This window comes from Barbus barbus (genome assembly GCF_936440315.1).
Source record: "Barbus barbus genome assembly, chromosome: 24".
In the NCBI taxonomy this organism is placed as follows: domain Eukaryota; kingdom Metazoa; phylum Chordata; class Actinopteri; order Cypriniformes; family Cyprinidae; genus Barbus; species Barbus barbus.
In genome coordinates, this window is record NC_136752.1 from 22,855,297 (window position 1) to 22,868,307 (window position 13,011).

The 13,011-nt window shown below is 44.4% G+C and overlaps 1 protein-coding gene across 1 annotated transcript in view; it reads left to right on the plus strand.

Moving 5' to 3' along the window:
- LOC306843913 (polypeptide N-acetylgalactosaminyltransferase 14-like) overlaps nt 1-13,011 on the plus strand; it is a 65,533-nt gene that overhangs the window by 23,498 nt on the left and 29,024 nt on the right. Inside the window, exons 4-5 of the mRNA XM_079375627.1 lie at nt 4,948-5,015; nt 5,137-5,202. Of these exons, the coding sequence (XP_079231753.1) occupies nt 4,948-5,015; nt 5,137-5,202 (134 nt within the window). The remainder of the gene's footprint in view (nt 1-4,947; nt 5,016-5,136; nt 5,203-13,011) is intronic.

Below are 13,011 nucleotides of genomic sequence, written 5' to 3' on the forward strand. Positions count from 1 at the left end.
GTTTGTTTTTCTTAACCCCTCAGGTATAGGGAGGTCAGAACAGACCTTTGCGACATCCATGCAACACAGGCACTATTTCCTCCTGTCTGAAGATGAGCAATTCCTACTGTAGACAAAAAAAAAAGCAGTTCAGGAAATGGATGAGAAAGGACGTGAATTGATTTGCCAGAAGGGCCTTGAAGAAACTTTTAACATTCTTGTGTCAGTGTGATGGATGGCAAGCTGCTATGTTGCATTATTTGCATCCGAAGGCAGCAGAGAGTTTATGCTAAATTGTTGTTGAAAAATTATTTATTCAGAATGTTTAATTTATTGATGTCTTTATTATATAGCTGCTGCCACCGTTTTATAAAATCAATTAAGGAAACACTTTATATCATATATATGGCAATAAATTACTGGGGTCGTGTCATATCTTTTTTTTTCCTTCCACTTGTCCATTTAAATTGTTAGTTCAGAAAAATCCATTTGAACAACTTTTGGATTAAATGGCCTTTTTGGGACTCAGAAGGAAGTTTTGAGTTTTGAAAGTTACAGTATATTTTTTAGAGATCGACTGATATGTCAATTTACCAATATTTTCCCGATATTTAAGCATTTTACGATTATCAGATATCGGTTTTGTAATATCGGATTCACCGATAAACACCGCCATTTTGTGGGTGTTTTGAGAATTGCGCATAGAATCGCCATTGCAGCGTGTCTGAGGGGAGACGGTACAACAACAACGGCGTACACGGGTACTTGATATGCTGTAGTTAGTAAACTTTATTTAACATAACAGCCATTAATGCACAAATTAGATCTATTACATAAATGCCTGATATGCAGTTTATACAGCTTGGCTCTAAGAATAGAGACAAACTCACGGAGTCACATAAAATAATCTGTCAGTCTGTCCCAATAAAGACACAACTTTGCCTGAATTAAATAATAGGCAGCCACGAATGAGCGCATGTTGGAAATAAAAGCGCTGAATTTAATTCTCTCTCTGATATACTCATCATTAGTCTCGTGAAGTCAGAGTCACGTAGGCTAATCCGTCAAGGCCTCTCCAAATAAAGACATAACTTTGCATGAATGAAATAATATAGCCATACATGAGCGCATGTTGGAAATAAAAGCACTGAATTTAATTCTCTCTCTGTTGTATATGCTCATCATTATTCTCGCAAAGCCGCTTTCATAAACGCACTCCGCGATTATCTCCGCGAGTGATCGCAGTTTGAGTATAGTTCTGTGTAAATGCATAGATAAACCGCACTGTCAGCAGGCATTTCATAATCTAGAATTACAAAAACATATTAAAAACTCTGATATAACATACCAGTTGAGAAATGCAATAAAATACGATGTGTTGTTTCTTATATTTCAATATTCAGTGAATTAACATTATCCAGTAAATATTCTTCACTCATTAGCCTACTAAACAACTTATAAACCTAAAACTGCAGTTTAAAATGAAGTTGATATGACTCCTGTCCTTTTATTTATTTTCTCCATTTGAAAATGAAACACTCTACATTTATTTTGCTTATTGTTAAAATCAGTGTTGCCGCTGATGCTTTTTATAAAAAAAATGTTTTTATTGTTGTAATATAAAGATTAAATTTAACATGAAAGACTGTTCATTTTCAGCCTTTTTTTAAGATGACTGAAAGGAGGAAAAAACAAAGTGAAGTATGGACTTACTTCACTCAGTTATTTATTTACTTTATAACAGTAAATACATATCGGTTATCGGGCACATAAGCATGCAATAATTGGTATCAGTATCGGTTATAAAAAAATCAATATCGGTCGATGTAAATGTGCTGATGTAAAACTGCTTTGACGTAGTAACATTTTTCATCAACTGTGTTTTACCAAATACAGCACAATTCAGATCCACATTTTCTGTTTTCTGACCCGGTTTTATGGTTTGGATAGACTTCAAAGCTTCAGATGGGCATCGAAGCCAATGCTCTACCCTGCTCCTACAAAGCCACCTACAAAACCAAAAATCAATAAACTGATCAATAGACTTCACTTTCACAGTTAGTACAGCACTGATAGGAAACAGCAGCAGAAATTGGTGTTAAAAGTGCTTTGATTTATAATTAGTCTTTGAGCAGGTGTAAAACGATAAGAGGGACAGTATTCCAAATGAAAACTTAAATCAAAATAAATCAGCATGCAAAGTAACTGTCACTTGAAAGCAAAAATGTCTCAATGAAAAGCATTTAATTCCTAGTAGTATATGTAAAATGTTTTGATTGTTAAAAATTCCCTGTTTGAGAACTTTACACTTTCTTGGCACTACATTTTCTATTTCTGCTTGAGGCAAGAAAGGTTTTTTGCGAAGTGATTGAGTGAAATATGAGGATCCTACAGCTCTGTAGAGATGCAAAGTGATTTTGAATTGTGCCTGTGTTTACTTGTGTTTATGTGAGCGTTTGTATCTGTGCACATGTGCTGTACAGGGGAGAACTGTGATGAATGTGTCTCACTGACTCAGACATGTGGAAACATACCTGTGAGCGTGAGTGCAATGCAATCAGTCACCTAGTGTGAGGACAAAGAAAAGAGGTTTAGAGGAGGTCTGTGCTCTTCAACTCCACAACAATGCAGCCCCAGTGTCACCCTCCATACCTGGCTAACAACATAACTGCTTATTTATCTCTGGGCTTTTTGTAAGCGCATTTTTTGTGGTACTGTTTTATAATATTATGCATTATATTATTTAATAGTTTGAAGATGCTGAAAAGTATAACAAATTAATTATTAATAATTAAATTTTATTCAATTTTGGTAGCTAGTAAGCAGTGTTGGGTAAGTTACTAAAAAAAGTAATCCACTGCAAATTACTAATTACTTCTTTAAAATTGTAATTTGATTACATTACTGATTACTGCATTTAAAAAAAGGAATCAGAATACTATTCAAGTTACTTTCAAGTTTACTTTTCAAACCTAAAAAAATACACTACAAAGAGAAACTCATTGTTCTTTAATTAATTTCCTGCTGAAAAAAAATAGACACCATCACAAAATTTGTAATGGTTTTACTGGTTATAATGGGACTTGTATTGGTTTTAATGGAAACTCTAATGGACCCTGTGGGTCTCTACTGGTAATTGGTCACCTTCTATTCTAATGGTATTTGTAGTGGAAACTATTAGGATTTTCAGTGATGGTTCTATTGTTTTTTCAGCAGGGTTCATATTGACTGAAAAAAATACATAAGTAGGTCTATTATTTGTATACCCTGATTCACTCCCAATATCAACAAAACTTTTCTCTTTTTTTTTTTTGGTTTTGCAAAATAAAACCAAACCAAAGAGATAAATAAAGTGTGCTTTCTGCATTCTCAGTCTCCGTGAATATCGATTTTTACAAAGCTCACCGTTTGACCATCCAGTGCCTTGTGATTGGCTGAATACCTCAAGCGTTAGATGGAAATGTTACGCCCCTTATCGTATTGTGATGCCGTGTCCTGGAGCGAAGACACAAAAACAATAAAACCCATTTATAAATGAGGTATTTGTTGCATCCAGTGGGGACATAATTTACTGATTATAATGACTTATACTGTCTTTTTACGCGTTGTGTTGCATTGCGGCGTGTAAACATTACCATGTCTGCATTTGTGATCAGAGAAACAACAAACAACAAGAACTACTCAACACAGCTCAAAACTTGCGTTTGAATCATCAGTGGCAAATTCTTTAAATATGAAAATGTACTTACAGGCTGTGAGCCAGAATGTCCTTGCAAAGTTGGAATTGCCCCACTTTATAGAAACAGCCTTTGTGCATAGCTGGCAGGCTACTCCCAGGTTCAGGAAATAGTCCTCCGTAAAATGCGCTGCACACACTAATATTTGGATTGAACTGTTCTGGAATAGTGTTGTAAATACAACTTAACCACTAATTTCTAGTTGTGTCCTCTTTTGGAAGCCCAAACAAATTACTTTTGCTTTCACAACGAAACACTGCATCTCCAGGACATGGCGCCGGCGTCAGCAACAATACTACAGTGAGAATAATAGTTCTGCCTTCTTTCTTTGCATATACATTTGGTCGGTGTTTTGCAAATCTTCCCACACCATGATGTAGGCATGTGGGGGCGTGTTTGAATGAGCCGTTTTAGAAGGGCGTTGTCGAGTCTTAACTTTTATAAAGAATATCTCTTTGGTTTTGAGACTTTAGCCTTTGCAACTTCTTATCTATGCACAAACAGCTTGTAACACTCCAAAGAGAAAGGAAAACTTGAAATCGCATCATATGACCCCTTTAAATGACGTCATGTCGAAAACAAATATTTTCTGATAAAATAATCTGTATAAGACCAACGCGAGGTCCAGTCTTTCCAGTCTGAGCTCACCTATAATGTGATCATGCCCACGCACATCGCGTGCTATAAGATAATCATCCACCCGAAACCAGGCTTGAGACGCGCGAACATGTAAACGCTCACGTCACCTCTGTAGAAAGATTCAAGTTCACCTCGGCTACTTTTTGTTTTTGGAAGAAGGTGCGCTGTGAGGAATAATAAGCCTTGAATTGTGATGCCGACACGGTTTAATCCAGCAGTTGATCTCATTCTGATGAGTCATTTTTTTTTTTTTACTTTATTAGTTTTACTGTGACATAAACTTGTACACATTCACTTGTTGAACTTTTCCCAAACTATAATGCCAGACTAGAATATGTCGAGTGCAACATTTTGAAATTTGATAGGCAAGCTTTCATTGCATCTAAATGTTGTAGGACTCTCATTTTAGCTCACATTCTCCAATGATTTATTAAAGGGCATATTAATGCACAAAACATGATTTTTACTTCATATTTTGAAATAGACCTAAAAAAAGATCAATTTTATTGTTTTATAGCCTATAAAAACATTCATTACGGGCTTTATTTTGCTGTACAGCAGTTCTAACAGTTTTAATTCTGTTTCTCTTCAGTGTGTTGAATCGAACTCCTGTGCATCTGATCCATGAAATCATACTGGTAGACGATTTCAGCGAAGATTGTGAGTACTGTGCATTATAGCATATTTGAATTATATGTTAGAAAAAGTAAAAATTCATATTCTAATGTCATAAATATTTTAAATAAATAAATACATTTGAATATTTTTTTTTTACTTTCAGCAAATGACTGCCTTCTTCTCACCAAGTTGCCCAAAGTAAAGTGTCTTCGCAATAAACGCAGAGAAGGTAGGCCAGTGATGACGTCTCTGTCACTCTCTCCCTCTCCCTATGAATTAAATATTTCGTTTTGGGCTGGCAACACGCCTGTTCCCTATCGATACTCCACTCGTACTGCGTCTTGCTAAAGACGCTATGGGAAAAAGCCTTTTTTCTCCTTTACTGAAGCCTTATTCAATCACGCAGTGAAACTGCACGATCATTGGTTTGTGCAGTGTGATAAAACGAACCAATGTGTCGGCAGCGGAGCTGCACGAGCCTATGGCGACGGAGCCCGCCAGATCCCGCCAGAATGGGCGGGGTTATCTGGCTATATAATCAGCCGTCTCGCCATAGGATCCTCAGATTTCTTCTCCTTCAGCGACGACATCTCGCCTTCGCTGATCCCAAGAAGCCGCCTCGCCGTTGACACGCCTCGCAGCTGAGCCAGAGACCTCCTGCCAGCTGAGACGCCGCTTTCACCGCGCTCCAGCCCCGCAGAAGCCCCGGTCTGTTCGCTGCCGCCATCCGGTGAGTGCTATAAAAATGCATATTTATCGGCGTTGTTGCAAATGCCGCAACAGCGAGTGTGGCTCGTGCAGGGGATCCTGCACGATGCAAAAGAGCAGTGAGCGCGTGCCGCCTGTCTGGGTCTCGCCCACGCACTGACTGCGCGCTTACTGAGACAGCTCGTTCGAGTATGAGTCTCGCTCTTCCCGCTCGCTGTCCGTCTCTGTGGAGGCAGCTCCGCTCTCCCCGTTTCCCCTCTCTCAGCAAAGCTCGGAGAATGAAACATCAGAGCCACGGAGCTTCCTGCAGCGCTCGGATCCGCCGGTGTTCACACGTGAGAATCAGAGCTCCTCCTTCATTGGGCGGCTCTATTCTCTTTGGCGGACCGGAGTGGAAAGTTATGTGTGTGCGTCACTGAGACTGCGCTCACACAGGCAGCCTGCTTTCACCGAAAGCCGGGCTTTACTCTGATTTGCTCGCGGTCCTCTATGTAGCAGGCCCCGCCTCCCCCCTTCTCTTCTCCCAGTCACCTCGGAGACAGGAACAGCGAGTGAGGCTGAGCAATCAGGTTGAGTGATTTTTCGCGCCGGCTTAGCCCCGTGTGTTTCACTCTGCATACAGCGCTTTGATCTGCCAGCGCGTGTGGATTAGCGCGCCTCATTACATTGAGTGGCTCAATCCTTCTGCGCGCATTGTAAAATGCTGCGCTGGGCGGCCACCCACTCACGTTTATTTTCTCCCAGTCACCTCGGAGAAAAAGACGGTAAAATCGCATGGCTGGGCGTTCAGGCTTGAGTGATTTTTCGCGCCGGCATAGCCCCGTGTGTTTCACTCTGCATACAGCGCTTTGATCTGCCAGCGCGTGTGGATTAGCGCGCCTCATTACATTGAGTGGCTCAATCCTTCTGTGCACATTGTAACATGCTGCACTGGGCGGCCCCGACTCTCGCGTTTCTCTTCTCCCAGTCACCTCGGAGAAGGAGACGGATAAAAAAAAAAAAAAAAAAAAAAGGCTTGAGTGATTTTTCGCGCCGGCATAGCCCCGCGTTTTTCACTCTGCATACAGTCTTTGATCTGCCAGTGTGTTTACACTAAGTATTAGCGCCTCTTGCAGCTCTTTGATCTGCCAGCGCTACTTTCATTATGAAAGCTTCAGTCTGTCCCTGCCGCGCTCACGGTCCCTTTCTTCAATGAAGGTGGCCACGCCTCCCCTGCTCTAGTGTTTCTACTCTCCCAGTTATCTCGGGGAAGAAACTGCAAGCTCCAGGGTTCGCGCGATCAAGCTTGAGTGAATTTACGCCAGGGCAGCCCCGCGTTTCACTCTTTGATCTCGGCTCGCCTTCTTCAGTGAAGATGGCCCCTCCCCTCGTCCGCTACGAGCGGATCTGAGAGGATGCGCGCGGCACTTTTGATCTGCTGGTGTGTTTACACAATGGTAATTAATACCCCTCTTCTAAGAGTGGTTGATCCTTTTAGGCAGATCGAAAGCAAGTTGTCACTATGATTATAACTGACAGCTTCAGACTCCTGACGCTTCTGGGCTGTGCCCACGGCCCAAATGGCCTCTGTCATGCCTCCAAACACCCCGTTTAGCTCCGGGTGCCGATGGCAATGAGTTTGTGGTAAATACTGTTGTGAACACTGGGCCCTTTCAAAAAGCGCCCACACAACTGATCGCTGTTATAGCAAGGAAATAAGACACAAACATTTTCAAAAGGGAGCACATTCCTCTCCCTCTTATCACGAGCTTCAGGTCCCCGCTTGGCGGCCTGCCACTCGAGTTTATCCAGCCCCTTGCCACGCGGGCCAAGGCCTGGAGGGCCATCCCCGGAGTGTCAGAATGGGTTATACGGATAATAGAACGAGGTTACTCACTCCAATTCGCTCGCAGACCCCCGCGCTTCAGCGGCGTGGTCTCCTCTTCTGTAGACGGCTAGAACGCTCACGTTCTACGTTCAGAAATGATGATGCTGTTGAAAAAAGGAGCCATAGAAATGGTTCCTCCAGCTCAGAGCGAATCAGGCTTTTACAGCCATTACTTCCTCGTTCCCAAGAAGGATGGCGGCCTCCGGCCCATCCTCGATCTCAGACGCCTGAATCGCGCCCTCGTGAGGAGGTCGTTCAGGATGATCACACTGAAGCAGATCCTCTCGCAAATTCGCTCAGAGGACTGGTTCTGTTCCCTGGACCTGAAAGACGCATACTTTCACGTCCAGATAGCCCCCCCATCACAGACGATTCTTGAGATTCACCTTTGAGGGAGTGGCTTATCAGTACACGGTCCTTTCCTTTGGACTGTCCCTGGCCCCACGCACTTTTACGAAGTGCATGGACGCGGCTCTTTCCCCTCTCAGGCAGATGGGAATCCGCATTCTCAATTACCTCGACGACTGGCTCATTCTGGCCCAGTCAGAGGTACAACTACTCTCACACAGAGCCCTCCTCCTCAGCCACCTAGAATGCCTGGGGCTCAGGGTCAATTTTGCCAAGAGCGCGCTGTTTCCCAGCCGACGGGTGTCGTTTCTGGGAACAGTTTTGGACTCAGCTCAGATGAGAGCTGTGCTAGCGCCGGAACGCGCTCTGACCATTTAAAAGCTCGCAGCCTCCTTCCAGAGCGGCACCGCTCGCCCCGTCAAAGCGTTTCAGAGGATGCTGGGCCTCATGGCCACAGCATCGCCGGTGCTACAGTTGGGCCTGCTTCGCATGCGGCCCCTTCAGCGCTGGTTGAAACCACGGGTTCCACCCCACGCATGGCGACATGATCGCCTACATATCAGGGTGAGCCAGGCCTGTGTAACAGCCCTGGTCCCCTGGAAGAACCCACGATGGTTCAGAAAGGGTGTGGCCATAGGGATGGTCTGCAGCAGGAAAGTTGTCACAACAGACGCCTCCAACATGGGTTGGGGGCGCTGTGCGAAGGCAAACCGACCTTTGGTCGAAGGCGGAGCAGAACCTCCACATCAACTGCTTAGAAATGCTAGCAGTGTGTCGAGCCTGCCAGTTTTTCCTGCCAGAGCTAAGGGGACGACATGTGCTGATCCGCTCAGACAACATGTCAGTGGTGTCCTACGTAAATCACCAGGGAGGTCTCTCCTCGAAGCGCCTCTTCCTTATGGTAGAGCGACTTCTGGAGTGGGCTCAGCTCAACTTGCGCTCGCTGAGAGCAGCACATTTGCCGGGCAGATTGAACCAAGGAGCGGATATGTTATCACGGAGCAACGTCCCCTCAGAAGAGTGGATGCTCCACCCGCAGACGGTTCGAATGATCTGGAGAATCTTTGGCAAGGCCGAGGTAGACCTTTTCGCCTCCAAAGACAACTCTCACTGCCCAGCCTATTATTCGAAGGTCAAGGACGCGTTGGCCCACGACTGGCCCAACCTCCTCCTCTATGCATTCCCTCCGATCGCTCTGATTCCTCAGGTCATCAGGCGAATCAGGGAACAACGACACAAGGTCTTGTTGGTGGCCCCCCTGTGGGAGAACCAGCCTTGGATGTCAGAGCTGACCCAGCTGCTAACCGCAGCCCCCTGGCCCGTGCCCCTGAGACGAGACCTCCTCTCTCAGGCGAACGGTTTATTGTGGCACCCTCGTCCCGAACTGTGGGCGCTTCACCTCTGGCCGCTCAACGGGAGCCTACCAGCCTCCCAGAGCGAGTGCTAAATACCATTTCTGAGGCTAGAGCCCCGTCTACGAGACGCCTCTATGCCCTTAAATGGGCGGTTTTCTCCGAATGGTGTCTAAACCGCGGTGAGGACCCCCCTACATCTGAGTTGGCGGTGATTCTGTCCTTCCTGCAGGAACTGCTGGATAAAGGACGCTCTCCCTCCACACTCAGGGTGTTCGTATCGGCTATAGCGGCCTTCCACGCCCCTATCGCGGGCCAATCAGTGGGCAGGGACAATGTTATCGTCCGCTTTCTAAGGGGTGCCAAGAGGCTGAATCCGCCTCGGCCCCTTACTGTCCCTACGTGGGACTTACCCACTGTGCTGAGGGCCCTGAGGGGCCCTCCTTTTGAGCCGCTCCAGTCTACGAACCTTCGGTCGCTGTCGCTGAAGACTGCTTTGCTACTAGCACTAGCGTCAGTCAAGCGAGTAGGAGACCTGCAGGCGCTCTCTGTGAGCCCTGCCTGCCTGGAATTTGGGCCAAACGACTCCAAGGTCGTCCTAAAACCAAGGCATGGATACGTACCTAAGGTACTTTCCACTCCGTTCAGAGCTCAGGTCATCACACTCTCCGCGCTTCCTCCCTCTGAGGAGGACCGGGAGTTCATTCTGTTATGCCCTGTTAGAGCCCTACGGATCTACTTTGAGCGTTCCGCCTCCTTCAGGCGCACGGAACAGCTCTTTGTTAGCTTCGGTAACCGCGCCAAGGGGCTTCCGGTCACGAAGCAGAGACTCTCTAAGTGGATAGTGGATGATGTTACGCTGGCTTACTCTTCCTTGGGCCTTCAATGCCCCATTGGAGTACGAGCCCATTCGACTAGAGGCATTGCCTCGTCGTGGGCCTGGTCTAGCGGTGTGTCCATTACAGACATTTGTGTGGCGGCCGGCTGGGCCTCGCCGTCCACATTTGCAAAGTTTTATAAGTTGGATGTACCGACCTTACAGGCCAAGGTCCTATCTGCTTAGATGAGTATGACTTATGTTGTGGGAACATCCCTAACGGAGATCTCTTGACTGCATGGGCACTCAAGCTCTCTGATGGGTTCCTTACATATCTCAGCCCTGAAAGTGCTGAGTATGCGAGGAATACATGGAATGACCCGGGCCGAGCGTGACCTCTATGAGCTCAGCTCGCTTTAGCCCGAGTATACTATTATACTTCCCTCTGAGCATGTAATGCTTATGGAGATATTTTACACAGTCGTTCCTCTACCATAGCACGGCGTGATTGAATTGTGTTCCCATAGCGTCTTTAGCAAGACGCAGTACGAGTGGAGTATCGATAGGGAACGTACTCGGTTACTATCGTAACCTCGGTTCCCTGAGATACGGAACGAGTACTGCGTACTTTGCCGTGCCAGGTAGCTGCACGACTCAGTCGTCGCTTCAGTCGAAGTAAACCTGAGGATCCTATGGCGAGACGGCTGATTATATAGCCAGATAACCCCGCCCATTCTGGCGGGATCTGGCGGGCTCCGTCGCCATAGGCTCGTGCAGCTCCGCTGCCGACACATTGGTTCGTTTTATCACACTGCACAAACCAATGATCGTGCAGTTTCACTGCGTGATTGAATAAGGCTTCAGTAAAGGAGAAAAAAGGCTTTTTCCCATAGCGTCTTTAGCAAGACGCAGTACTCGTTCCGTATCTCAGGGAACCGAGGTTACGATAGTAACCGAGTACGTTTCTAATACCATCCAGACTCTAAAAGCAGCTGTTTGCTTTTCGCCTGTGTGCTGGTGAGTGTTTTAACAGCAGGTGGTGCGTTACTGGGAGGGTGGCGGTGAACAGACTCGGGAAGATTACTGCACATTGACTGAAACTCTGGCCAGTGTTTCACACTTCCTTCCATGTACCGGTTGCACAGGTGGAAAACAGAGCAGATACAGTTTTGCTGCCACACACTCGTACTGTCATCCGTATCTTTCCATTTGGATGAACAGATATATTGAATCTAGAGGGTGATGGAGCATGGATTAGTTTGCAAACAGCTCTCATACACATAGATTTACACTCGTGATAAAAAATAAACATTTAAAAATCCATTTGTAAGCAGAGCATTTTGGTGTGCATCTAACTGAAAACATTGGTCTTAAACCGTTATAGTAAATATTGATTTTGCCACTGCTGTACAGCCTGTGGCAGATTTTATGCTCGCTGTTGTTTGGAATGGCTGTCTGAGCCCTTAGAGATTGACTGGTTAAAATATCCACTTAATATTTAATGAAATCCCATTAGCATGGTTAAACAACATTATGGATGTTGAAAGGTTAAGTCATCTTTATGGCTGGTTACCTTTTGGGTAAATTAAGCAGGTCAAGCTTTACATAAATTTCCATGTCCAATTTGGATTTCAATTTCTCATTTAGTTTATTAGCACCATGCTTTTAATGTCACTGGGCCGAAATGCATTCAGACGTTAATAACTATATTTTCATACATTCTGAAGGTAATATGAGTAAGGCTTCCTCATTCAAAACCCAACAATACGTGATGCAACAATACAACTCTCCACAGTGTTATAGATGGATACAGGGTGTTGCTACTTGTATATTATTATGATATTTATTAATATTTTGAGTATTTTGAGCTTTTTCATTATTGTTATATTTTCAGGGGGTTTTTGTTCAAGTTTTAGTAATTTGTTATATTTAAAAAAAATGATATGTAGCTTTAATTTTATTTTGAATTATTTCCTTTCTTATTAGCTGCCAAGGCAGCATTTTTAAGTTCAAGTTTTTTCTTCTAATATTTGTATTTCATTTTATTCCAGATTTATTTTAATTACCATGAACAATTTTTAATAGGTAACAACACTGGTTCTGAGGGTTTGCTAGGTGGACAAAAGTCCCCTATGAAAGTCTCTATGATATAGTGTTCCCTAGATAAGGCTTGATTCCTTCCCTCATTTTAAGTCTGTTGGATTTATTTGCTAATTTCATCAAGTCCAATCACTTAGAAAAGTAATAGCACAGCTCTTCTAAATAAGCTGCAAATAAGCTAATCAGTCACATCCCTGGCTAGTTATGCACAAAAGTTTATTATCAGGGCTTTCCCTGAACCAAAGTATGAGCAAGCAGCAATAATAATGATAACATTAATAAGAATAATAATGTAATATTCAGTCATCATTGCCAGGAAACATTCAAAGTTCTTATTAGTAATGATCATCCAGTCGCTGCCCCCTCCCTGTTTATTCCAGCGCTCCGAGGTTCCATTACACACTGTCACACATTGTCGCTTAGACAGCATTGATTAATGCATAAAACCCCTGTGCAGCCAACTCTGTACAAGAGAAAATTGTTAAAAGGTTTAAGGCATTTAAACCCTATTGTCGTCCCGGAGCTACAAACAGGGTGTGCGGTTCTGCTATGTTAACTCTATTAGCTGTAGGTGAATGTAATCTCTGCCATTCACTCACTCTCTCTCTCTCTCTCTTTCATTGTCTGTTTTTCTCGCTCTCTCTTTCCTTCTCCATCTGCCCAGCGCATACACAGAGGGGCCACACTGGCCCAATATGCACGTACACACAAACACAGCCTGCTCTCAACAACTCTGTAGAGTGTGCGCTCACCCATCTGGAAAATACAGCTTTATTGAGGATGAAATGGGATTTTTAATTGGCTGAAGTTGCCATGCAGCGTGAAACTTTGCACGAGTCTTGCACG